Here is a 25945-nt window from a genome sequence, read left to right as displayed (position 1 = left end):
GCCTCATTTTGGACGCCTCCAGGAAACCGGCCACTCTTCAATGTTACCATCAGAAGTGGACCAGATTCTCCTCGTGGTGTCTCCGGCATCATCAAGAACCCACCTCTTTGGCGGTGGAAACTGTCTTGGACTATTTGCTCTCGCTGTCCAACGCTGGCCTCAAAACCACTTCCATCAGAGTCCACCTCAGTGCCATCACTGCGTTTCACGAACCTATTCTCGGAAAACCCCTCACGGCTCATCCTCTGATTTCAAGATTTATGAGAGGGCTCTTCAACATCAAACCGCCTCTCAAGCCTCCTCCCGTCGTCTGGGACCTGAATGTGGTTCTCTCTGCCCTTATGAAACCTCCGTTTGAGCCTCTTGCCACAACTTCATTCAGGCTTCTTACCTGGAAGGTGCTTTTCCTAATTGCCATCACCTCTGCCAGGAGGGTTAGCGAACTGCATGCACTGGTTGCCGACCCACCGTTCACTGTTTTTCACCATGACAAGGTTGTTCTGCGTACCCACCCTAAATTCCTTCCCAAGGTGGTCTCAGCTTTTCACCTCAACCAGTCCATTGTGCTTCCCGTCTTCTTCCCTAAGCCTCACTCGCATCCTGGAGAACAGGCGTTGCACACGCTGGATTGTAAGCGTGCCCTTGCTTACTACCTTGATCGTACCAGAGCTCACCGAACATCCCCTCAGCTCTTTTTGTCTTTCGATCCCAACCGTTTGGGCCGTCCTGTCTCCAAACGGACACTTTCAAATTGGCTTGCTGCCTGTATTGCCTTCTGTTATGCTCGGGCCGGTCTCTCACTGGAAGGATCTGTCACGGCCCACAGAGTCCGAGCTATGGCTGCTTCTGTGGCTTTCCTCCGTTCCACGCCCATCGAGGAAATCTGCAAGGCGGCCACTTGGTCCTCAGTTCACACGTTCACTACTCACTACTGTCTGGATGCATTCTCCAGACGGGATGGACACTTCGGCCAATCTGTGTTACAAAATTTATTTTCCTAATGGCCAACCATCCCTCCTCCCTCTTTGTTAGCTTGGAGGTCACCCATGTGTTAAGAATATGCTGCCTGCTTGTCCTGGGATAAAGCACAGTTACTTACCGTAACAGGTGTTATCCAGGGACAGCAGGCAGATATTCTTAAGTCCCACCCACCTCCCCGGGTTGGCTTCTTAGCTGGCTTATCCTAACTGGGGACCACGCACTCCTCCGTCGGGCGGGAAGGCACTCGCGCACGCGCGGTGCGGCCAACTAGAAACTTCTAGTTAAAAGGTCCGTACCGAGGGCTCCGTCGGTGACGTCACCCATGTGTTAAGAATATCTGCCTGCTGTCCCTGGATAACACCTGTTACGGTAAGTAACTGTGCTTTATCTTCCTCCTTTCACTAGTATATCTGAAAAATTTTTTTCTCTTTTTTACATTTTTAGCCATTTGTTCTTCCGCCTGTGCCTTCGCCAAACGTATCTCTCTCTTGGCTTCTTTCAGTTTCACCCTGTAGTCCTTTCTGCTCTCCTCTTCTTGGTTTTTTTTATATTTCATGAACGCCAACTCTTTCGCCTTTATTTTCTCAGCCACTAGGTTGGAGAACCATATCAGCTTCCTTTTTCTCTTGTTTTTATTGATTTTCTTCACATAAAGGTCCGTTGCCATTTTTATCGCTCCTTTCAGCTTAGACCACTGTCTTTCCACTTCTCTTATGTCCTCCCATTCTAACAGCTCTTTTTTCAGGTACTCTCCCATTGAATTAAAGTCCATACATTTGAAATCTAGGACTTTAAGTTTCGTGCGGCCGCTCTCCACTTTAGCCGTTATATCAAACCAAACCGTTTGATGATCGCTACTTCCCAGATGAGCATCCACTCGAACATTAGAGATACTCTCTCCATTTGTGAGGACCAGAACCAATATCGCTTTTTCCCTTGTGGGTTCCGTCACCATTTGTCTGAGCAGAGCCTCTTCAAAGGCATCCACAATTTCCCTACTTCTTTCCGATTCCGCAGACGGAACATTCCAGTCCGCATCCGGCAGGTTGAAATCTCCCAACAGCAGAACCTCCTCTTTCCTTCCAAACTTTTGGATATCCACAATCAGATCCTTATCAATTTGCTGCGATTGAGTCGGAGGTCTGTAGACTACACCCATGTAAATAGAAGTTCCATCTTCTCTTTTCAGAGCAATCCATATCGTTTCTTCCTCTCCCTAGGTCCCTTGCATTTCGGTCGCTTGGATATTGATCTGTACATAGAGAGCTACTCCTCCACCTTTATGACCATCTCTGTCCTTCCTAAAAAGATTATATCCCGGTATGTTTGCATCCCATCCATGTGATTCACTGAACCATGTCTCTGTGATAGCGACAATATCTAGATCTGCCTCTAACATCAGGGCTTGCAGATCATGAACTTTGTTGCTTAGACTGTGAGCATTTGTGGTCATCGCTTTCCAGCTATTTTTCAGCGATAATCTCCGCACCCAGGGCTACTGGATGAGTGCGGATCGTCTGTGCCATATCAATCTCCTGGAACTCAGGGCGATTTTCAATGCTCTCACTGCTTTTCAGCATCTGCTTCATGACATGGTGGTCCTCATTCGTATGGACAATCAGGTCGCCATGTATTATGTCAACAAGCAGGGAGGCACGGGATCGGCCTCCCTCTGTCAGGAAGCTCTGAAAGTTTGGGATTGGGCGATTCGTCACAACGCCTTCCTCAAAGCTGTCTACATTCAGGGGCAGACAATGCCTTGGCGGACAACTTGAGTCGTCTTCTCCAGCCTCACGAATGGACTCTCCATTCCACGCCCCTTCATCAAATCTTTTCCCTGTGGGGAACACCTCAGATAGACCTCTTTGCAGCTCCCCACAACTTTAAACTGTCTCAGTTCTGCTCCCGGATCTACACTCCTTATCGTCTCGAGGCTTTTCTTCTGGACTGGGGGAATCTCTTTCTGTATGCGTTTCCTCCGTTTCCTCTCATTCAAAAGACTCTGGTCAAGCTCAAGTCAAACCGGCCACCATGATTCTGATTGCTCCTCGGTGGCCCAGGCAACCTTGGTACTCCCTTCTTCTGCAACTCAGCCGCAGGGAGCCCTTCCTTCTACCAGTGTTTCCATCTCTGCTTACGCAGCATCAGGTATCTCTGCTTCATCCCAACCTGCAGTCGCTACACCTGACAGCTTGGTTCCTCTCAGCGTAACTCCCCTTCAGTTTTCACCAGCTGTGCGGGATGTTTTGGAAGCTTCAAGGAAGCCTGCTACTAGAATATGCTATTCCCAGAAATGGACTAGATTCTCTACTTGGTGTTTTTCTCATCACAAGGAGCTCAACATGCCCCCTTGTCCTCTATTTTGGACTATCTTTTGCACCTGTCTCAATCTGGCCTCAAGTCTACATCGATCAGAGTCCATCTTAGTTCAATTGCTGCTTTTCACCAGCCTCTTCAAGGGAAACCTCTTTCTGCACATCCTGTGGTTTCCAGATTCATGAAAGGACTTTTCCATGTCAATCCTCCCCTCAAACCGCCTTCGGTGGTTTGGGACCTCAATGTTGTTCTTTCTCAACTTATGAAGCCTCCATTTGAACCTCTTAACAAGGCTCCTCTGAAATTTCTCACTTGGAAAGTGGTGCTTCTCATTGGCCTCACTTCTGCCCGTCGAGTGAGTGAACTTCAAGCATTGGTTGCGGATCCGCCCTTTACAGTGTTTCATCATGACAAGGTGGTCCTTCGCACTCATCCCAAATTCCTCCCCAAGGTGGTTTCGGAATTTCATCTGAATCAATCCATTGTTCTTCCTGTGTTTTTTCCAAAGCCTCATTCTCATCCTGGAGAATCAGCTCTTCACACTCTGGACTGTAAGTGTGCTTTGACTTTCTACCTGAATCGCACCAAGCCTCACAGAACTGCTCCTCAACTTTTCATCTCCTTCGATCCGAACAAGTTGGGACGCCCTATCTCTAAGCGCACCATCTCCAACTGGATGGCGGCTTGTATCTCTTTCTGCTATGCCCAGGCTGGATTACCCCTTCACAGTAAAGTCACAGCCCATAAGGTCAGAGCAATGGCAGCCTCTGTAGCTTTCCTCAGATCGACACCGATTGAGGAGATTTGTAAAGCTGCCACTTGGTCCTCGGTTCATACCTTCACCTCACACTATTGTCTGGATACCTTCTCCAGACGGGGTGGACAGTTTGGCCAAACAGTGTTACAAAATTTATTTTCCTAAGTTGCCAACTCTCCCACCATCCCATTTGGGTTAGCTTGGAGGTCACCCACTAGTGAGAATACCTGCCTGCTTGTCCTGGGATAAAGCAATGTTACTTACCGTAACAGTTGTTATCCAGGGACAGCAGGCAGCTATTCTCATGTCCCACCCACCTCCCCTGGGTTGGCTTCTCTGCTAGCTATCTGAACTGAGGAGACACACCCGGTGCATCGGGCGGGAAGGCACTCGCTCATACGCGGTTTGGGCAACTCGAAACTTCTAAAAGTTTCTACAAGCAAGTATGCTTGTGAGATGTCCGCATCGGGACTCCGTTGGATGACGTCACCCACTAGTGAGAATAGCTGCCTGCTGTCTCTGGATAACAACTGTTACGTGGTGAGCATTCTAGGTAACGGGTAAGGAAGCTGCATCTGTTGGACCATTTTGAATATGCTTCACTGGGCCCTACTTGTTAGAATTGTTAGAACTGCTTAACTGCTCTCAAGCCAGTATGGATGTTGAGTGAGTGTTGTATTTTGGAGGCGCCTAACTAGATAAGCGCCTATCTAAATTGAATAACAAGCTCAATTAAACTTTTTAATCAGCAATGAAGCTGTTTGCGCAATGCGCTGCGGCAGCGAAAAGGACAAACAGAATGCTAGGAATGATTAAGAAGGGGATCACAAACAGATCAGAGAATGTTATCATGTCGCTGTACTGGGCCATGGTGCGCCCCCACTTGGAATACTGCGTCCAGCACTGGTAGCCGTGCATGAAAAAGGACATAGCACTACTTGAAAGGGTCCAGAGAAGAGCGACAAAAATGGTTAAGGGACTGGAGGAGTTGCTGTAGAATGAGAGGCTAGAGAAACTGGGACTCTTCTCCCTTGAAAAGAGGAGACTGAGAGGGGACATGATTGAAACGTTCAAGATAATGAAGGGAATAGACTTAGTAGATAAAGACAGATTGTTCACCCTCTCCAAGGTAGAGAGTACATTGCTTTCTTGCACATCCTTCTGCTCTCTAGACTAATACATAAGCAAGCTTCTTCCTGGTTCCCCTTCCCCTGCTATGACTTCTTGCTTCCCCTCCTGCTGATATTAACCATCCCCAATCTCGCATCTCTCCCCAAGCCACTGAACTCCTCAACACAACACAACTCACTCTTAAACCCATTGCCTCTCCCTTCCTCTTATTCTCTAACCTCTTCTCCACTCTAAATATCCAACACTTTCCCTCTTATTCAATCTTCCTCTCTCTCCCTGTGTGCACCTCACCCACATCACAGCAGCAGGTGCCCTCTCACCTGTACCTTCCTCCTCCTTCTCTTGCTCTCTACTATAGACATTAACCCCAGTCCCGGTCTACCTTATTCCTATGAGCCAATCCGCAATACCACCAACCTTATTTCTGTTCCTCTCCTTCTTGCCCTTCTCTTGTGACCTGTTCCCAACAAGCTTATCTATATCCATGACCTCTTCATCTCTCAATCTCTCCACCTGCTTGCACTAACTGAGACATGGATTGCCCTGATGTCTCTACCTCAGCTGCTGCCCTGTGTCATGGAGGCTACCTTTTCTCCCTCATGCCTTGCATGGTTGGTCAGGGAGGGCTGCTATTCTCACCCTTTTGCAGATTTCAATCCTTTCTCCAATCTTAATGCTCTCCGTCCTATGAAGTCTATTTTATCTGTCTGTTCGCTCTCCTACCTCTCCAAGTAGCAGTCCTCTACTGATCCTTTGATAATATCTCGCTCTTACTTCCTCACCGACTTTTGACTTCTGGCTCTCCTTCCTCGACCCTTCATCCCCTTCCCTCATCCTCAGTGACTTCAGCATCTATGTTGATGATCCCTCCAACTCCTTCACCTCCAGGTTCCTTGCCCCAACATCCTCATTCAATCTCCAAGCTGTGCTTCACCATCCCTACACACCAGAAAGGATGCTGCCTGGACCTAATTCTCCTTAACTGCTCGACCACCAAATTCTTCTATACCATCCTTCCCCTCTCTGACCATCACCTGTTAATGTTCACTAGTCACCCCACTCCCCAGATCCGGTCAATTGCCACTAATACATTCAAGAACTTTCAGGCTATTGACCCTGTAGCCTTCTCTTCTGCTGTCTCATCCCTTTCCTCAACTTCCATATCACATAAGACTGTCAATGAAGCCGTCATCTCCTATAATACCATTCTCTCCTCTGCTCTAAATACTCTTGCTCCTCCAATTTTACATCCTGTTAGGTGTGCCAAACCCCAACCCTGGCTAAACCTCCGCTACCTGTACTCATGTGCCCATTCCACCGAACGTCTCTGCTTAAATCCTGTGCTTAAATCCTGTGCACACTTCAACTTCATACACTTCAAATTCATGCTGACATCACTTCAGTCTGCTCTCTCGCTGGTCATTCAAGAATACCTAGTTAACCACTTCGCTAATCACTTTTAATTCCATTAATACAAAGATTAACATGACCTCAAATAGCTATAATATTCCGGTCCACTGGGGCCACCGACCTCCACCAAAAAGCTTTATCCCATCCCTATCAAAGACCATAGTAGAAATTCCTACTCTACCTAAACCCTTCAACACTTCTTCAAATAGACTTTTATCTTCAACAGTTCTTAACGATAATAGTAATACAATCTTAAAAATAGGTCTAATCAACTCCAGATCAATCAAAAATAAACATCACCTTCTAAAAGACACTATCTCAACTCAGGGATTTCACATATTTTGTATTATAGAAACTTGGCTATCAGAAGGAGAAGAAGCTTATTTATCTTATTGCTGCCCCCCAAACTATGATTTCCTTTGGAATCACCGCCATAATCGTAAGGGCGGTGGTTTAGCTATCATCTTTCAAAACGGTTTAATCGATCTTTGCGACCAATCACTAGGTAATGTTCTTATTGAATACTTACATGTAAAAACAAAATCTCATCCTAACTTTGAACTACTATTACTTTATGCCCCCCCCTCCCATTGGACAAAATAATATAACATCATTACAAAATCTAATTTTTGACCACTGCACAGCTTCTTCACATCCCCTAGTCATGGGAGATTTTAATATACATTTTGAAGATCAATCGACCTCAACTACAAAGGACATGCTTACTTTTATAAACACTGTTAACCTATCTCCAATCATTCATCAACCAACTCATATAGCTAAACATACTCTTGATATGATATTCACTCCTAAATCCCCTCCTTTCAAACATTCAGAACCTTCAGTACATTCTGTACCTTGGTCGGATCATCACCTTATATCTTGCAGTTTTACATTTCAACAAATCATACCAAATTTATTATCTGCAAACCATAAAACAATTTCTTATAGAGACTTCACCAAAATCGAACTAACAGATATAACAACCACCTTTAATTCTATTCGTACAACCTTCAACTCCTCCTCCTTTGATGAACAACTTCTAACATGGGAATCCACATTAAGGGATCTTGTAGACGCTAAAGCTCCCTTAATATTCAAAACAATTTCAAGCCGCAAATCTTTAAACCCCTGGCACACAGAAGAACTTACACTTCTAAAAAAACAGCAGAGATCACTAGAAAGAAAATGGAGAAACAATAAATCTTTCAAACATAAGAACATAAGAAGTTGCCTCCACTGGGTCAGACCAGAGGTCCATCCTGCCCAGCGGTCCGCTCCCGCGGCGGCCCATCAGGTCCGCGACCTGTGAAGTGGTTACTGATCACTTCTATAACCTACCTCAAGTTCTATCTGTACCCCTCTATCCCCTTATCCTCCAGGAACCTATCCAAACCTTCCTTGAACCCCTGTACAGAGTTCTGGCTTATCACCTCCTCCGGAAGCTTGTTCCATGTGTCCACCACCCTCTGGGTAAAAAAGAACTTCCTAGCATTTGTTCTAAACCTGTCCCCTTTCAATTTCTCCGAGTGACCCCTAGTGCTTGTGGCTCCCCACAGTTTGAAGAATCTGTTCTTATTCACTTTCTCTATGCCCTTTAGGATTTTGAAGATTTCTATCATGTCCCCTCTAAGTCTCCTCTTCTCCAGAGAGAACAGCCCCAGCGTTTCTAACCTGTCAGCGTAAGAGAAATTTTCCATACCTTTTATCAGTTTAGTCGCCCTCCTCTGCACTCCCTCGAGTACCGCCATGTCCTTTCTGAGGTACGGCGACCAGTATTGAACACAGTACTCCAGGTGCGGGCGCACCATTGCGCGATACAGCGGCATGATGACTTCCTTCGTCCTGGTTGTGATACCCTTTTTGATGATGCCCAGCATTCTGTTTGCTTTCTTTGAGGCTGTCGCACATTGCGCCGATGGTTTCAGTGATGTGTCAACCATCACCCCCAGATCCCTTTCAAGGTTACTCACCCCTAGCGGTGTTCCCCCCATTTTGTAGTTGAACATCGGGTTCTTTTTCCCTACATGCATGACTTTGCATTTCTCTACGTTAAAACTCATTTGCCACTTATTTGCCCAGTCTTCCAGTCTCGTTAGGTCCCTTTGCAGGTTTTCACAGTCTTCCGTGTTCCTAACCCTGCTGCAGAGTTTGGTGTCATCAGCAAATTTGATAACCTCACATTTTGTCTCCGTCTCCAGATCGTCAATAAATATATTGAACAATAGAGGTCCTAGCACCGACCCCTGTGGAACTCCGCTCGTGACCCATTGCCAGTCTGAGTATTGGCCCTTTACTCCAACCCTCTGTTTCCTGCCTGCCAACCAGTGTTTGATCCATCGGTAGATATACCCTTGCACCCCGTGGTTCCACAGCTTTTTTAGTAGCCGTTCGTGAGGTACCTTGTCGAAGGCTTTTTGGAAGTCAAGGTAAATGATGTCTATGGATTCCCCCTTATCCATCTGGCTGTTTATTCCCTCGAAGAAGTACAGCAAGTTTGTGAGGCACGACCTTCCCTTGCAGAAGCCATGCTGGCTCGCCTTCAGTTGTCCATTTTTTTCTATGTGTTCGCAGATTGTGTCCTTTACCATTGCTTCCATCATCTTTCCCGGAACCGAGGTCAAGCTCACAGGCCTGTAGTTTCCCGGGTCACCCCTTGATCCCTTCTTAAAGATGGGCGTGACATTTGCTATTTTCCAGTCCTCTGGGATCTCTCCAGTTTTTAGGGAGAGGTTACATATTTGGCGAAGTGTCTCTGCTATTTCGTTTCTCAGTTCTTTTAGTACCCTTGGGTGGATGCCGTCCGGGCCTGGTGATTTGTCGCTCTTCAGTCTATTTATCTGTCTGAGGACATCCTCTTTGCTTACCTCTATTTGTACCAGCTTTTCGTCGTGTTCCCCGTTTATAATCACTTCGGGTTCTGGGATATTGGATGTGTCCTCTCTGGTGAAGACTGACGAGAAGAATTTGTTTAACCTGTCAGCTATCTCTTTTTCCTCCTTTATCGCTCCTTTCCTGTCTCCGTCGTCCAGTGGTCCCACTTCCTCTCTGGCTGGTTGTTTCCCTTTCACATACCTGAAGAAGGGTTTGAAGTTTCTTGCTTCTCCTGCCAGTCTTTCCTCATATTCTCTCTTTGCTTTCCTGACCTTTTGTGCTCTTCCTGGTTCTCCCTTGTTGGTTCCTTTTTCCATTTCTTGAAGGATGATTTCTTGTCGCTTATCGCCTTATTAACTGCAGTTGTTATCCATGCTGGGTTTCTAGTTCGATTTTTTTTTTGCACCCTTTCCTGAACCTTGGGACGCACAGGTCTTGTGCCTCGAGCACTGTGCCTTTAAGCAGTGTCCAGGCTTCCTTTACGGTCTTCATCTTCCCTGAGCTGTTGCTGAGCTTTTTTCCTACCATTTTCCTCATGTCTTTGTAGTTTCCTTTTCTGAAGTTGAACTTACAACAATACAAAGAACATGCTACTTTTTACAGACTAAAAATCAATCAAGCCAAAAATAAGTATTATAACAAAAAAATTATAGAAACAAAAAATCCAGCAGCCTTATACTCATTGGTGAAATCAGTATCTCCGTTATTAAAAAAAGAATACCATCCAAAAATGCATTCTTACAGCTCAAGAAATTGCAGATTACTTTTTAACCAAACTAAATAAGGTTCGAAACACATTACAATCAGGCGTGTCCAGTCAACCTATAGACAATATTATCTCTTCTTCCATTCCAATATCCAAATGCTCTAAATTTAAAATCCCAACATTAAATGATATAGAACTCAGTTTGCATAAAATTAATCTAAAGGGAACTCAGGCTCCCTCCTGGCCCGATATTGTCGGGGAGTTGGGGAGTCGGCGGGGCAAGAGGGGAAGCAGCAGGACACCGGTAGGAGCTTCTACATGATGGGGGGGTCGGGAGGCTGTGGGGGTGCGAGCGGTCCTTCAGGGTGGGGGTGCGAGCGGTCCTGCGAGGGGGGATGAATCGGACGTGGGGGGGCATCAGGCTTTCAGGGTGGGAACAGGACTTCAAGTGGGAGAGGAGAGTCGGGGCGGGCGAAAGAAGAGTCCAAATATTGTAACTTTTTCCTCTCATATCCTCACACTTCTTGTAAGTCTTACCCACAAAAATTATTTTAAATATATGTTTGTGCTCAGTTTGTTAAGTTTGTTAAGTTTTAACTTATAACAAAAGTTATTTTATATGTTAATACTAGCATTCTATTTGTATATTTTATTAGTATATGTTTTTATTGCTGTACATCGCCTAGTAATTTGAATAGGCAATTTATCAAGAACAAATAAACTTGAAACTTGAAGCTCCAACCCCACTGTCTCTTTACCATACTTAACTTCTACTCAAAGCACCCGGATCTTCTATCCCTCTTTCAATTTCTCCCCAAACTGTGGCAGAATTCTTCTATAATATGATCCTGAAGATTTACCACAAGCTCTTAACCAGGTTGCCTCTCCAACCTTTCCCTCCACCTGTCCCTTCTGCTAACCTCCCCTCAACACCTGCCACCCTCTCCTCCTCTTTAATCATGGAGGAGGAAACTGAATATCTTCTCTCATCCTCCAAATCCACTACCTGCTCCTCTGATCCGATTCCCACTCACCTACTCAGCGATGTCTCCCTCTGTCATCCCTCCTATCTGTCACATCCTCAACCTATCGCTCTGCACTGCAACTGTCACTGATGCCTTCAAACATGACACTGTCACACCCCTCCTCAAAAAACTCTCTTCGTTTGGAAGAGTCCAAACTGTCAAGATGATGATTTTGCCTGTAGTTTGCTACCAAATGAGTATGTTGCCAGTTTATTTTCAGGGGTGCTTTTATAAGAAATTGAGTTTAATTCTCACTTAATTTAATTGGCTGGGTAAAATGGCTAGAATAGCTTTAGTATCTTTGCAAAAACCAATTGCAGCGGGTGGGGTAAATTTCCCAAATTTTTATAGATACCATCAAGCTTTCATACTGCGTCAAGAGTATGTATTGGATTCTTCCTGAAGTTTTGGAGCATCTTCCGGACTGGCTTTACTTGGAATGGCAACTTATGTCCCCATTACGGTTATGTTATATATTGAGTATCAAGTTACCCAGAATTTATAAGGACAATAGCATTCTTTTTACCACCTGGAAAACCTTAAAATTTATTGCTAATTTAACATCTATATCAGTGCAGCAATCCACATGTCAATCCTTATGGTTGAACTCCAAAATTCAAATTGGTGAGTCTAAGATCCTCTGGAAACATTGGAAGCAGGCTACATACTTTAGATGATGTGTTATCAAATGGGAAAATGCTTGATTTTCACAATTGCAACAATCATTCGGCATTGCAAAGTCTCAAACATATAAGTGGTTGCAGTTGAAGCAGGCCATTCAGAAAGGGTTCCCTGATTGGTGCAACTTAAAAAAATCAGTATAGTTTGCCGGGCTGCTTCCAGACAGATTTGCTAGGGCATCAGGCAGCCAAGTGGTATAAATTAATATCTGAATAAAAAACCTAAAACTAGTCTAAGAGACATTTGGAACATTGAGATAAAGCAACAAATTTCTGCTACTCAGTGGCCATGGATTTGGATTGAGATGTACAGCGTCAGTATCTATGAAACCAAGACCAGAGTTTCAGACTGCTTGTCCGACATTGTTGCTTGGATGTCTCACCGTCATCTTAAACTGAATATGACTAAAACCGAGCTGCTCATCTTCCAGCCTGAACCCACCTCTCCCATTCTCTGTCTCTGTGGACGACATTCTCATCTCCCCGGTTTTGTCTGCTCGCAATCTCGAGGTCATCTTTGACTCCTCTCTCTCACCACCCTGATACAATATATTGCTAAAACCTGATGCTTCTTCCATAATATTACCAAAATTAGACCCTTCCTCTCTGAGAGTACACTACAAAAACCCTTATCCATGCCCTCATCATCTTGTGTTTAGAGTACTGCAACTTGCTAATTCCGGGCCTTCCGCTTATACATCTTGCTCCCTCCCTCCTCCAATCTGTCCAGAATTCGGCTGCATGACTCATAATCTTTGAGAGCTACTATACTCGCATTACCCCTCTCTCTTAAAGTCACTTCTATTACATCCCTTCCGGATTCCACATACTAGGTGTTCAAACCCAACCCATAGTCCAGGTATTGCAGAAATCCACAACTTTTATGTGCACATGCTCCACACCCCCTTAGCCTGAGAGCTAGGCTACATATCCAGTTACAATTACTGCAACCAATCCATGCAGAAGTATTTTGTAATAGCTCTGCTTCTTGTTTTCTATCAAAGTTAATTTTCTCGTTGGCTTTAGTGCCTTGAGACCCCTCCCCGGTGGTCCCCCCTGTCAGAGAAAAGGACGCAGTCCTGCGGTGCCGGACTGCAGCTTCACAGAGAAACTGGTGGATCTGTTGAGCCAACCTGCTGTGTACCCAGGGTCGCATGTGTCCCATGGTATCTGCTAGCAGATGACCCTGTCACAGGTTTCTAGTGCAAGCTGTGTCCATCTGGATAGAAACCCACCCAGTTTCAAGGCGCATGCTGCCTTTCCCACCCCCGATCACGTGGCAGAGGATCTGTGGGGGCGGAGGTTGTAGCCGGTATCAGGCTGGCTGGCAGTCCAAAGATCTTCCATTCTATGCATTTGGTGCTGTTTCTGAGGCAGAAAAGTCCTTTTTCTACACTCAGCTGCTTGGAAAAGGCACTGCAGAACTGTGAGTACCTCCATTATTTCCTATGGAAACTTCGGGGTGGCTTGTGGAATGCTTTAAAAGTCGCTTTTCACAGTTTCTGTGGGTAGGGTTCAGGTTCCTCACCTCCCTAGACCCCCAAATCGTTATTTTTTTATTTTTGTTTTTTGTTTATTTTTGTTTATTCGTTTTTGGTGCAAATTCGTGATGACAGCTATCTTGGATTTTAAAATTGATTTTTTTTTTCTAACTTTTTTTTATTTCTGCCTCAAAAACCCCTCGATTTAACTCAAAATCATTTGGGATGGACTCTTCAGCCCCTAATCTGTTGAATATAAACATTGATTGTGCCAGATCGGTGATTGTGTACTTTGTGCCGTAGTGCACTTGGGGAGGGGGTGGGAGTTTCTGATTTCACCTCCTCTGAGTAATTTTGGGCTGGGGAGCCGGTCTGGGTCTGCGCCTTCAGAAGAATATCTCACCCAGAGGCCGTTCTGGAGTCTGGCGCAGTATGCCTACATTCCGAGTCTGGTGACTCTTTTGACTTGACATGTGTGCCTCAACAGATCCCTGCCATGGTTGCAGAATAGGCCTTTTCACCGGATTTTATTTGACTCCTCTGAACGGCATATCCTCGGACCCCGCTCATTTGGCGCAGCCAGCAGGCGCATCAGAGCTTTTTTGGTCTTTGGCGAAGCTTCCTGTTTTTTAGCTCTCATCTGGCCGGACCTCGATTGCAGTAGTTGCCATGCAGAGTTTGATTCTTCTGTGTACTGCCACTATATTTAATTTGGATCCGGCAGATGCCTTTGCTGAGACTGGTCGCATCGGCCACACTGAGCATCTGGATTTGGAGATGCTGATCCTTCATATTTTAAGTGAGCTTCTGTCTGCCTCTTTACGGATGATGTTCTGACAGAGCTCCATTTGGATTTTTCTCCCTTCCAATTCTCTGGCTTCAGTCCTGGACTGTTCTCATGTACTTTTTTTTCATTCAGTCTAAAGTTCCTTGATCCGATTTCAGAACAATGTGAGCCTCGGAAAGATCTTTCTGATCTGCTAAAGCAATGTCTATGCTTTATCATCTGGATCCTGATTTTTGGCAGGTTTGAACAGCCTGAGGTAGATTCCGCTGTGGTGCTGGTTTTGCACCGTGCAACCCTCTCTAGTGATGGGGTAATGAGGTTTCAGGACTCTCAGGATTGCAGGTTTGATGTTATGTTATAAAATATTATTGTCTAGCAGCCTCAGGGTAGTCGAGTGGCGGTGGCCACTTCCTTTATGGTGTGTGCCAGTCATTCCGGCCTGCGCAATGCGTTCTCTGTAAAGGTGCATGCCTGTCTTCCACTGGTTGGTGTGGTTCTGGTACATTCTCTGATGATACAGAGTCTGAGCACCAAAGTTTTTGGATCCATCTTTGGATGAGGATGCTGTCTCGAGGATCACCTTCAGCAACTGTCTTTTTCAAGGACCAGATTCTTGTTGGCATAGGTCTGGATGACCTCTACTCAGGTGTTGCTGAATGCCGCCCGACGTTACTCCCTGTGAACCAATTTTGCTGGACGTTGGGAGAGGATCATAGTTCTTGTTCCTCCTGCAGATGTCATCAGGGATATTCAGGTTTTTCCACCCAGAGACATTCCCAGGGCTACGCCCACATTACCATGGTTCCAATTCCAAGTGTCCTCAGGTTCTTGTGCAGTGGCTATACCTCACAAAAAAAGAAAGTGCCAATATCGCCAGTGGTCGGGCGTGGCTTCCTCATTCAAAGGCTGTTGTCTCAGTTTTGTCAGGAGTGGACTCTACGTTCATCGGACACTTGTTAGTCCTCCTTTGCCTGCCTCCAGCTTGGTTTCTGGACTCCAGCAAGTCGACTACAACAGAGTCCAGTGCCTGCAAAGTCATCAGGATGCTGGAACTTGTTCCAGACCACGAATAGGGGCTTAGGCAGATACTCCCTAAACTTCCTCATGCAAGAAAGGCTTGGAGGATTGGAGACCCATTCTGGATCTACAGTTGGTCACCCGTTATTGCGAATTCCTTTTTTCCGAATGGACAACTGAGTGCACGGTGATAACTGCTGTCTCTCCAGGGAAGTTTCTAGTGTCCTTAGATCTCACAGAGGTTTACCTCCATATTTCAATCTGCCCGGAGCATTGCAAGTTTCAGCATTTCCAGTTTGCAGCTCTGTCCCTTGGGCTTCGCAAAAACTCCCACACTTTTCTCAAAATGATGGTAGTTGAGGTGGCTTTCCGCCAGCAAGGGGTCCAAGTCCACCCTTCCTGGATCAGCGGGTAATCCGGGCTCCGTCTCATTGGGTGTACGAAGGTACAATGGGGACGGTAGTGTGTCTGCTGCAGACATTGACAAGTTCAGGAAGAGATGCTTGGCATCCTCCCAGTCCCTGGAGTTTCTGGGGCTTCTCTTCATCTCCAGACAGGGTCGTGTGTTTCTTCTCAGTGCAAGTAGACAGAACCTTCGTCAACAGATCAATATTCTCTTGGACCATCTGGTGCTGGTGTGCAGGGAAAGATGTAGAGTCTTAATGACCTTCAATTTTGGTAGTCCTGGACTTCTTGCTGGAGGGTCTTCAGAAGGGGCTGTTGGTAGGATTATTAAAAGTGCAGATAGCAGACCTTTCCTGTATCTAAGCTTGGGGGGGGGGGGGAAGATGCTCTTGGCCTCTCACCCAAATGTTGCTCGGCTCATTAAAGAGGCTCTTTGGTTGTGCCCTTTAGTGTGTTCCCCTTTCCCTTCCTGAAGCCTTAACATTGTGTTGCAAGGTCTCAGTACAGCTCTGTATGAGCCCTTACGAGAGGCTTCCCTTTTGGATGTTTCAGTCAAGAATAGTATTCCTGGTGTTCATTATGTGGTGAGATGAGTTTCCGAGTTACAAGCTCTTTCCTGCAGGGGGCTATTCCTTAGGTTCACAGAAGAAGGGCTCTCTTTATGCACGGTCCCGTCTTTCTTACCAAAGGTTGTATCGGCCTTCCATGTCAATTAGGAAGTCCGTTTGCCTGCTTTTCCACCCTATGGGGTCTAAGAAAAAGGATAAAGCGTTGCATTTGCTGATGTCGAACAAAGTGTTTCTTCGGTACTTGAAGTTACGAACGAATTTCGCCATTCAGATCACTTTTTTGTTCTCACAAGTCCTGCTAGGAAAGGGAGCCGGTGTCTAAAGCCTCAATTTCCAGATGGATTAAAATGTCCATTTCCTCCATGTATGTGGGCTGTGGTAAACAGCCGCTGATTGGATTGAGAGAACACTCAACTAGAGGTGTTGCTGCCCGAGGAGATTTGTAGAGCAACTATATGGTCTACCCTTTATACCTTCATCAGGTTCTACAGGGTGTACGTAGCAGCCGGGAAGGATGCCGCTTTCGGGGCCTCCGTCTTAAAGGCAGGCACAGCGGGTCCACCCTAGACTCTGGGGACTGCTTTGGAACTTGCATATCATTTCAAGATCACTAAACACTAGAAAGAAAGATTATTTTTTTACCTTAGTAATCTTCTTTCTTTCTTTTTTTAATCTTTATTTTCATTTTATAGTATTGACATAATATTAGTCAAAACAAGAAAATAATACAACTCAGTTCAAAGATTAAAATGAGACAATAGGTAATAATGAACATTTACAATTGAAATACAGGAATCAAAGCAAAATTTTCCCTTTCTCATATGGCATAACATTAAACCCAAAATAATTTTTACTGGTTTGTATCGTTAGACCTCAATCCATGGGGGAGAAAGCTTTAAAATTGCTGAAATCTTAATCAAATAATACAAAGAAGAATGAAGATGGTAGCGGGGGAGAACTTAACCAAAAACCTTATACTTGAGCAGGTTGAGACTGAAGTTCTCTCAAGAATTTAAAATTTGCTCTTTAGCAGAAATAAATTTTGTCAACTGCTGAGGTTCAAAGAAAATAAATCTATTCCCTTGATAGGTCATTACACATTTATAGGGGAATCTGAGTACAAATGTCGCACCTAACTGCAGAACCCTTGGTCTCAAAATAAGAAATTGTTTTCTTCTCTTTTGGGTCATTCGTGACACGTCTGGATACATTCTCACTATTTTAGTCATAAATGGAACCTCTTTAAACTTAAAAAACAATTTAAGCATCCATTCCCTGTCAGCATCTATAGCAAATTGTACAAGTAACGTAGCAGTTGCCGGTATCTCTTCACCTGACCTCTCCAGGAAATTTGTCAAATCCAAACTATCAGCAGACAAATTCTGCTGGTTTGGTTTTTGAACAGATGCTCTGGTTGGTAAATAGTATATTTTAGTGAGAGGCGGATAGGAGGTTTCAGGAACTTTCAAAACTTCTTTCAAATACTTTTTAAATGTATCCTGCGCTGAAATAAGTGGTAATTTTGGAAAATTGATAATCTGGAGATTACTTCTTCTAGTCATATTTTCCAACATTTCCACCTTAAAATTAAGGTTTCCACTGTCTTTTACCCAGACCGAAGCCTGGGACTCCACTGTTTTTATTCTAGTTTCATGTCCATCCACTTTATTTTCAACGCTGGATATCCTATTTTTCATTTCCAAATTTTCAGAGACAACAGAGGTATAACGTGTAGTAAGTTGCTGCATTTGAGTTCCCAAAGAGATTTGCAAACTAGATATTGCTTCCCAAATTGTCTCCATATTGAAAACCTTGGGCCTCTGCATTGGTATCAGTTCAGCACCCAGAACCTCTGGTGAAAAAGTACCTGGAACTTCAGCAGGCGATGAAGTCAGTGTCAGGAAATCCTGAGGCAATTTTTGTCCCAGCTCCTCCGAATGCACAGATAATAATTTTGGCTTCTCCCCTCCTCCTACTGAGCCGACTCCCGATCTCAACATGTCTGGAGAGCGAACACCCTGGGGCATTTCCTCCACCATCGACTGACCAAACGCCCCCGAACGGCTCGGAGGACTTTGCTCTTCCGTCGATCGGTCAAACGCCCCCGGGCGACTCGGAGGATTCCGCTCTTCCGGGATCAAAGATGTTGCCTCGAGGGAGAGCTGCGACGCTTCAGCCAGCGTGTCTCTCCCAGCCGAGAAAGCCTCCGGCTGTGTTGGCGTCCTTCGCTGAAGGAAGGCGTCCATCGGGCCCGTTGCTGCTGGTAAGGATTCGTCGGGGAAAATCCGAAGCTTAGATTTTCGTTTCACCATTTCACCATTCAGAAAAAACAGCAGTCAGGGAACATCCATGGCGTCTAGCTCCAGACACCCGCAGCCATCTTCCTTAGGCCACTCCCCAGTAATCTTCTTTCTTATAGATGTGTCTAGTGGTCCTGAAGCCCCACCCTGTGAATGGGATCCACCTGCCTTCTGCCTTAAGATCACTCTGGATTTGAAAAATTTTCTGTCTTTCAGAGAAACTGAGAGAATATTAAAAAAAAACCAAAAGGTTATGCATAGGAAAATCCTCAAGACCGTACAGTCTGGTTTAAGTCTCTGCCTGATAGGACATGTGAGAAGCTGCTATCAGCTCTATAGAACAGAATTGTAGTTTCTGGGATTTTCCCTGTTACCGTCCTCCAGTTATGGCTTTTATTACAGTGCTACTTGATTGCTTTTGTATGAACTGAGTGAGCAGGAGCAGCTCCCTGAGAAGGAGGCAGAGTTGAGAACACGATTGACAGTTTTCCGCAAACAACTTGCGAGTTGAAATACAGAACTATATCATTTCAGGACCACTAGACACATCTACAAGAGAGGATAACTGAGATAAGAACCTAATCTTTTGTTCACTTGGCCAACAGGAAGATGCTGCTTTTGTTGTCTAGAAGCTAAGTGTTACTGTACTTGCACATAATACTGCAAATACTATTCTGTTTAATATGATACATTCTTTGATGAATTTTGAATAACAAGCCATGTTTCCTCTGAACTGAGCACATGAACAATCACTCTTACATTCTAGGAGCATCACTTGCAAATTTTATATGGTCTCTCACAAAAATATTTGCAAAGCTGGAAAATTGTTAGTTTTTAGAACTTGTTGCTCACACAAAAATGTTTTAGAACTTATCGCTCACATGAGAAAAATTTGCAGGCACCCAGCCAATCCTTAGAGGGAGCATTGATAACAAGTACTGTAAAAGCCAAGATCTAAACAGAAAGGTGGTAGTCCTTGTATGTGGAATTGTCCATAAAGAATGCAAACTTGCTTACTTGTAATAAGGGTTTTCTTTAAATAGTAAGATAAACCAGATACATGCTAACCGCTAACTGGGGAATTGATATCTACAGTAGGTTCTGCACAGTTGCTTTGAGAACTGTGAAAGAGGTATTTGTGTCACTGGCATCAGATAGTGCTACTCACTTGTATATCTGATTTGTTTTGTTTACTGAGAATCCGTTAAAGTAAACTCCTCTGCTTGCTTTTTTAGGCTTCTATTACTTTAGTTGAAAAAAATGTGTAAAATTGATCAACAGGATAAGATTATGTTTCAGAATCATAAATCAAGATAGTATCTGTTTTAATTTTCATGTGTGTTTTTTTTTTTTTTCCTTTTTGCACTTTTCATGTATTAGGAACAATCAAGTGGAAAAATGGGTAGATCTAATACCAGATCACATTCTTCAAGATCAAAGTCCAGATCACAATCCAGTTCTAGGTCACGGTCTAGATCGCACTCAAAAAAAAAGAGATACAGGTAAGTGTATTACTGCAACAGATTAGAGAAGGTGTTTGTCATAAATAATAGAATATTATTACCGTATTTTTCGCTCCATAAGACGCACCTGACCATAAGATGCACCCTAGATTTAGAGGAGGAAAACAAGAAAAAAAACATTCTGACCCAAATTTTTCCTGCCAGGCTCTGAACCCTGTCGTCCCCCCTCTGGTGGTCTAGTGGTAGGCCTAGTGACAGACAGGCTGGCCTAGTGGCAGGCAGGCCCCATACAACTATGTGCCCCCCAGTACCTTAAATAATTCCCACCATGTACCACCCCAGTACCTTTTTTAATCATCCCTCCCCCCCCCCGGTACCTTCAATCATATCCCTTCGGTACCTTTTTAAATTCATCCCTCCTTACATGTCTGTCTTTTTTCCCAGCCAGCAGGTGCACAGGCTAGAAGTGCAGAGATAAGAACAAGGCCTCCGCGCTCGCTCCTCCCTGGTCCCTCGCTGATCTCCAAATGCCTGCAGTCAGTTCTCTCGAGTCCTGCAAAAGCTGACTGCAGCCATTTGGAGATCGGCGTGGGCCCATGCGGGAGCACAGAGGGCTTGCTCCTGGTCCCTGCGCTTCTGGCCTATGTGCTGCTGGCCGGGAAATACACTGGACCACCAAGTATGATGGCAACGAGTGGGCGGGTGGGTTTTAAAGATGCAGCAATGGTGGGGTTTAAAAAAAAAAAAAAATGCGGCAGCGAAGATGTTTGAAAGATGCTGTGGCAGGCAGGGGGGATTTAAAAATATGCAGCGCCGGCAGGGGGGGGGTTAAAAATGCAGCATTGGCAGGGGGGTTTAAAAGTTGCGGCAGCAGCAGGCTTAATTTGTATCTTCGCTTCATAAGACACACTTACATTTCCACCCCCTTTTGGGGGGTGGAAAAAGTGTGTCTTATGCAGCAAAAAATACAGTATATTTGTTAGAACAAATTGTTATTAATGGTACCAATAAGGATGATGCATCTGATATTTGAAGATTGAATATTGTTTTTGTAGTTGAAAATGGGTGACTGCACACTGGTTAAAATAAGAAAAATTTTCATATTCCATAAAACAAGCTGCTTTTTGTCAGACTTCCAGTCCTCGAAAGCCATAGGCAGGTCAGGTTTTCAGGATATCCACAATAAATAAGCATCCCAAGGTTGTAGTGCATGCAAATCCATCTCATATATATTAATTGTGGATATCCTGAAAACCCAATCTGCCTGTGGCTCTCGAGGACCGGAATTGCCTACCCTTGTTCTAGATAAGACTGTCTTTTGATAAAGAAGTTACTTACCTTATAAAGAGAGTTTTCCTATATTTACGGTGACTTAGATGGATTAGGCATTGTTTTGAATGTATCCAATGTAAATTGATTGTGCAAGTTCTGATGTTAAGCCAGTTGCATTACAGTAGTATGTCGGGTGTATGCAGGAACTTTTTAGGAAGCTCAAGTCCTTACAGAATGCAGCAGTCAGGCTGATTACTGCATTTTTCGTAATATAAGACGCACCTTGGTTTATATAGTAACATAGTAGATTACGGCAGATAAAGACCTGAATGGTCCAGCTAGTCTGCCCAACCTGATTCAATCTAAAAAATTGCTGTTTAGAGGAGGAAAACAAGAAAAAACCATTTTGAACCAAATGGTGTACATATATTTAATAAAATATACCAGGCTCTGCACCCAGCCCCCCTCACTCCCTGCCAGGCTCTGTACCCAACCCCACACTCCTTGCCAGGCTCTGCACCCAGCCCCCTTCCCTACCAGGCTATGCAGCCAGTCCCTCTCCCTGCCAGGCTCTGCACCATGTCCCCCCTCTGGTGGTCTAGTTTTAGGCCAGGACACGGTACAGGGCAGGTCTAAGTGGTAGGCAGTCCCAGCTCTCCACCTCGGTACCTTTAAATTCTGGTAGGCCGCTCCCTGAATGGCTGCCATCAGTTCTCGTGAGTCCCACCATCTCTTTCCCTTCCCCTCACCTTCGCAGGCGCTTTTCAGAATCGAGGTTTTCTCTCCAATCGGCCCAGGCACCATAGCCTTCTCACAGGTCACATATGACTACTTTGAAACTTCTCCTCTGTCGCAACTTCCTGTTTCCACCTGGGCGTCGGAGGAGAAATTTCAGAGTAATCGTGCGACACCTATGAAAAGGCTATGGCATCCGGGCCGCTCAGAGAGAGAACCTCGATTCTGAAAAGCGCTTCTGTAGGTGAGGGGTAGGGAAAGAGATGGCCCAACAAGGGGAAGATATGCCCGCACTGAAACCCCCATCCCCACTCAACATAGGAACTTCAAGGGTTATTACCTGAACGCTCATTCGGTGAGAAATAAGACACAAACCATATATGATTGGATTGAACAAAAGAACCCAGACCTCTTATTCCTAACCGAAACATGGCTGGTCTCTGACACAGATGCCATAATGAATGAAATATTACCACAGGGCTATAAAATCATTCCACTAACTAGAAGCTGGAAAAGAGAGGAGGTCTAGCAATAATCCTCAAACACTACTTCGATTTCACTAGAATTGATTTTAAAATCACAGAAGAATTGGAAACCCTTACCTGTAAGATCACCAATACTGAATTGGAAGAATCACTAATTGCGACACTATTCTACATCCCCCCAAAAAATGGACCAGTGCAAAAGAAGAATTCTTCGAATTCCTCTCGGCCAACACCATTAAAGGAGCATACAACATTCTACTGGAAGATATAAATGTCCGCCTAGAACAAGTGGAAAAACCGGAAGTGATTGAAATTGACACATTCCTAACTACCCTGGGCTACGGAATACCAAACAAATAGGTAACACACGAAAAGGGACACCAACTGGACATCGTCACCTTTTCCCACAAAGACCTCACTAATCCAAAGATTCAATACCACATAGGAAACTGGGAAAAATGCATATGGTCAGACCACTACATTCACAATTTTGAACTACGTTGGCAAAAGAAAAACTCTATTGCAAAACACACAAACAAAGCCAAACAGAACAAAATTGTCACCCGCAGAAGAATCACTAATCCAACAGAATTCTGGGCCCATTATGAATTACACCCCAAACCAGAGGAAGAACACGATTTCCCTTCCAGATGGGAAAAATTAACCAAAGATATACTAAACCAAATAGCTCCTGTCCAAACATACAAAAAGAATACAAGGGAGTCTAAAGAATGGTATGATGCCGAACTACTAGCCCTCAAAAAAAGAACTCGGACAACTCAAAAGATTATGGCTAAAAACTGCCAATGAGGACGACAAAACCAATTGGAAACATAAAATGAAAAACTACAAAAACCTGATAAAAGAAAAGTGTTCGCAATTGTTATGCACAAAAAATAGGAGCAGTCAATACCGACAGTAGAGAACTGTTCAAACTATTGAACAAACTAACAGACTCTACACAGATCCTAAAAAACCATAATGAACGGATATCAACGGTCAACACCATCGCTGACCACTTTAGCAAAAAAATCATTGATTTAAGAGCCTCAATACCTTCACCTTCACCCAACTTCGTTTTCCAGTTCACAGGAAAGAGAGTCCAATGTCGATATGTACTGGAATCAATTCGAACACCCTGTTTGGACTAACTTCCTCACATTATTCAATAATTACGCCAAATCAAACTGTCTTCTAGACCAGTGTTCTTCAACCTTTTTACACCTGTGGACCGGCAGAAATAAAAGAATTATTTTGTGGACCGGCAAACTACTAGGACTAAAATTAAAAAATCCCGTTTACGCCCCATTTCCGCGAGCTCGGTCCCCACAAACCATCTGATCCCATCTGCACAAGCCGCAATTATGATTTTATATTGAACGTATTTTATTAAAGTATAAAAAGAAACAATATTCTGAACAATTGTGATTTTATAAATACAAATATACAGAGCACGGACCAACAAAACCCCTGTCTCCCTTCCCCTTCACATATATTCCCTCTACTATCAAGAAAACTGAACAAGCCAAGTTATTATAGAATGCTACATAGAAATATCATGCTAACAGAATACTGCAGTCCCCAGTTATGTCTCTAGCAGGATATATAATTCAAATCTGATATATTCTAATGACAAAATAGAAATAAAATTATTTTTTTCTACCTTTTGTTGTCTCTGGTTTCTGCTTTCATCTTCTTTTCACTCTTTTCCTTCCAGCATCTGCCCGTTCCATCCAATGTCTGCCCTCTCCCCATTCCATATGTATCTGACTTCTTTCTATGCCCCTCTTCCTTGTCCATCCTTCTCTCTCCTTTTTACATCATTCATTCCAGCTTCACTGCCTTCTTCATTTTTATCTCTCCTACACCAGATCTAGCATCTTTATCCCTCTCTCATTTCTCTGCTGACCCCCTTTCCAGCATCAATGTCTCTCTAATTTCTCATTCCTCTCTCTCCCCTTTCTCTCATCTGATCTCTCCATTCCACCCTGACTCCCTTCCCCTCCTGTAATCTCCCTGCCAGCTGTTTCCTTCCTTTTTTCTTTCTCCCTACCCTCCTTCCTTTTTTTCCTTCTCCTTTCCCTCCTCCCTCTATCCAACATTAACTCTCTTCCCATCCCTTTCCCTCCTTCCCTCCCAGCAGCATCTCTCCTTCTTCTCCCTTCCCTCCTCCCTCTATCCAACATTAACTCTCTTCCCATCCCTTTCCCTCCTCCCCTCCCAGCAGCATCTCTCCTTCTAACTCCCTTCAAGTCCAGTAACAGCTCTCCCTTTTCCAGACCTTCCCAGCCTCCTATAATAATAATAATAATAACTTTATTCTTATATACCGCCAACAATCTTGCAACTTCTAGGCGGTTTACAATAAAAGAAACTGTAAATACAATCAAGTGAATACAATCAAGTAAATACAATCAAGTGTATATTTCGTACAACGAATTAGAGAATATAGCAGTGTACATCTGATAAAATTAATCATGTTAACGTCAATTTGTGTGTTGCAAGGCCAGGAAGTGCCAAGTTGTTTACACAGAAGTGGAAATATTCCGTAAGTTCATAGAGTGTTCATATTTAGCGAATGGGGGTTGGGATTAGCAGTTTGCACGTTCCGGTATGTGGAGATGTTACGAGGGGGGTTGATGTTCCGGTTCGTTACCTAGGTATTTCAAAAATAGGTAAGTTTTTAGGTGTTTCCTGAATTCTTCATAGTTGTTTGTGTGCATAATTAATTTTTCTAGGTCTTTACCCCATATGGCTGCTTGATATGATAGCAATTGTTGATGGTGTCTCTTATATTTGCACCCTCTAGCTGGTGGGGAGACAAATTTCATGTGTGTTTTTCTTTCATGTCTGTTGGTTGGGAATGAGAAGAGGTCTGTAATGTATTTTGGGGCTAGACCATTTAATACTTTGAAGCAGAGACATCCTAGCTTGAACTTTGTGCGCGCCTCCATCGGCAGCCAGTGTAGGAGTCGGTAAGAAGGGGTTATGTGATCGGACTTCTTCAGCCCGAAAATCATCCTGACTGCTGCATTTTGTATCAGTTGTAGTCTTTGCATTTGCTTCTGGGGGATTGTCAGATGGGTGATGTTGCAATAGTCCAGGTGGTTTAGTATTAGGGATTGTACTAGAATTCTGAAAGCTGAAGTGTGGAAGTACGCCTTAATGGACTTAAGTTTCCAGAGAGTGAAAAACCCTCTTTTGATTAAGGAGTCTATGTGGTCTTTCATGGTTAGTCCTTGGTCTAGTATTACTCCTAGAATCTTCATTGTTGGTTGAATGGGGTAGTTTAGATTGTTAATGTGAAATGGTATTGTCGTATTCTGTGCGTGTGGCGAGGCTATGAAGAATTTAGTTTTGTCTGAATTGAGCTTCAGTTTGAAATCTGTGGTCCATTGATCCATCGTGTTTAGCGCTTCAGTTGCTGTGGGAGTGATTTCAGAGGGGGATGTTGTAAACGGGATTATGATTGTGAAGTCGTCTGCATAACTGAATACTTTTATGCCTTGCTGGGTTAGCTTCGTTCCTAGTGAAGCTATATAGACGTTGAA

At 44.2% G+C, this 25945-nt stretch overlaps 1 protein-coding gene across 7 annotated transcripts in view; it reads left to right on the top strand.

The window, feature by feature from the left end:
• The window catches only part of BCLAF1 (BCL2 associated transcription factor 1), a 245353-nt gene that overhangs the window by 28979 nt on the left and 190429 nt on the right, over positions 1–25945 (top strand). For all 7 annotated transcript variants that reach the window (XM_033936166.1, XM_033936164.1, XM_033936160.1 and 4 more), the window contains exon 2: positions 19820–19941. In XM_033936166.1, coding sequence (XP_033792057.1) covers positions 19838–19941 — 104 coding nt within the window. In that variant the 5' untranslated portion in view covers positions 19820–19837. The remainder of the gene's footprint in view (positions 1–19819; positions 19942–25945) is intronic.

The sequence above is a fragment of the Geotrypetes seraphini genome, chromosome 3 (assembly GCF_902459505.1).
Source record: "Geotrypetes seraphini chromosome 3, aGeoSer1.1, whole genome shotgun sequence".
Lineage (NCBI taxonomy): Eukaryota > Metazoa > Chordata > Amphibia > Gymnophiona > Dermophiidae > Geotrypetes > Geotrypetes seraphini.
The sequence above is the reverse complement of the archived record's forward strand: the minus strand, read 5'-3'. Positions and strand labels throughout refer to the sequence as shown.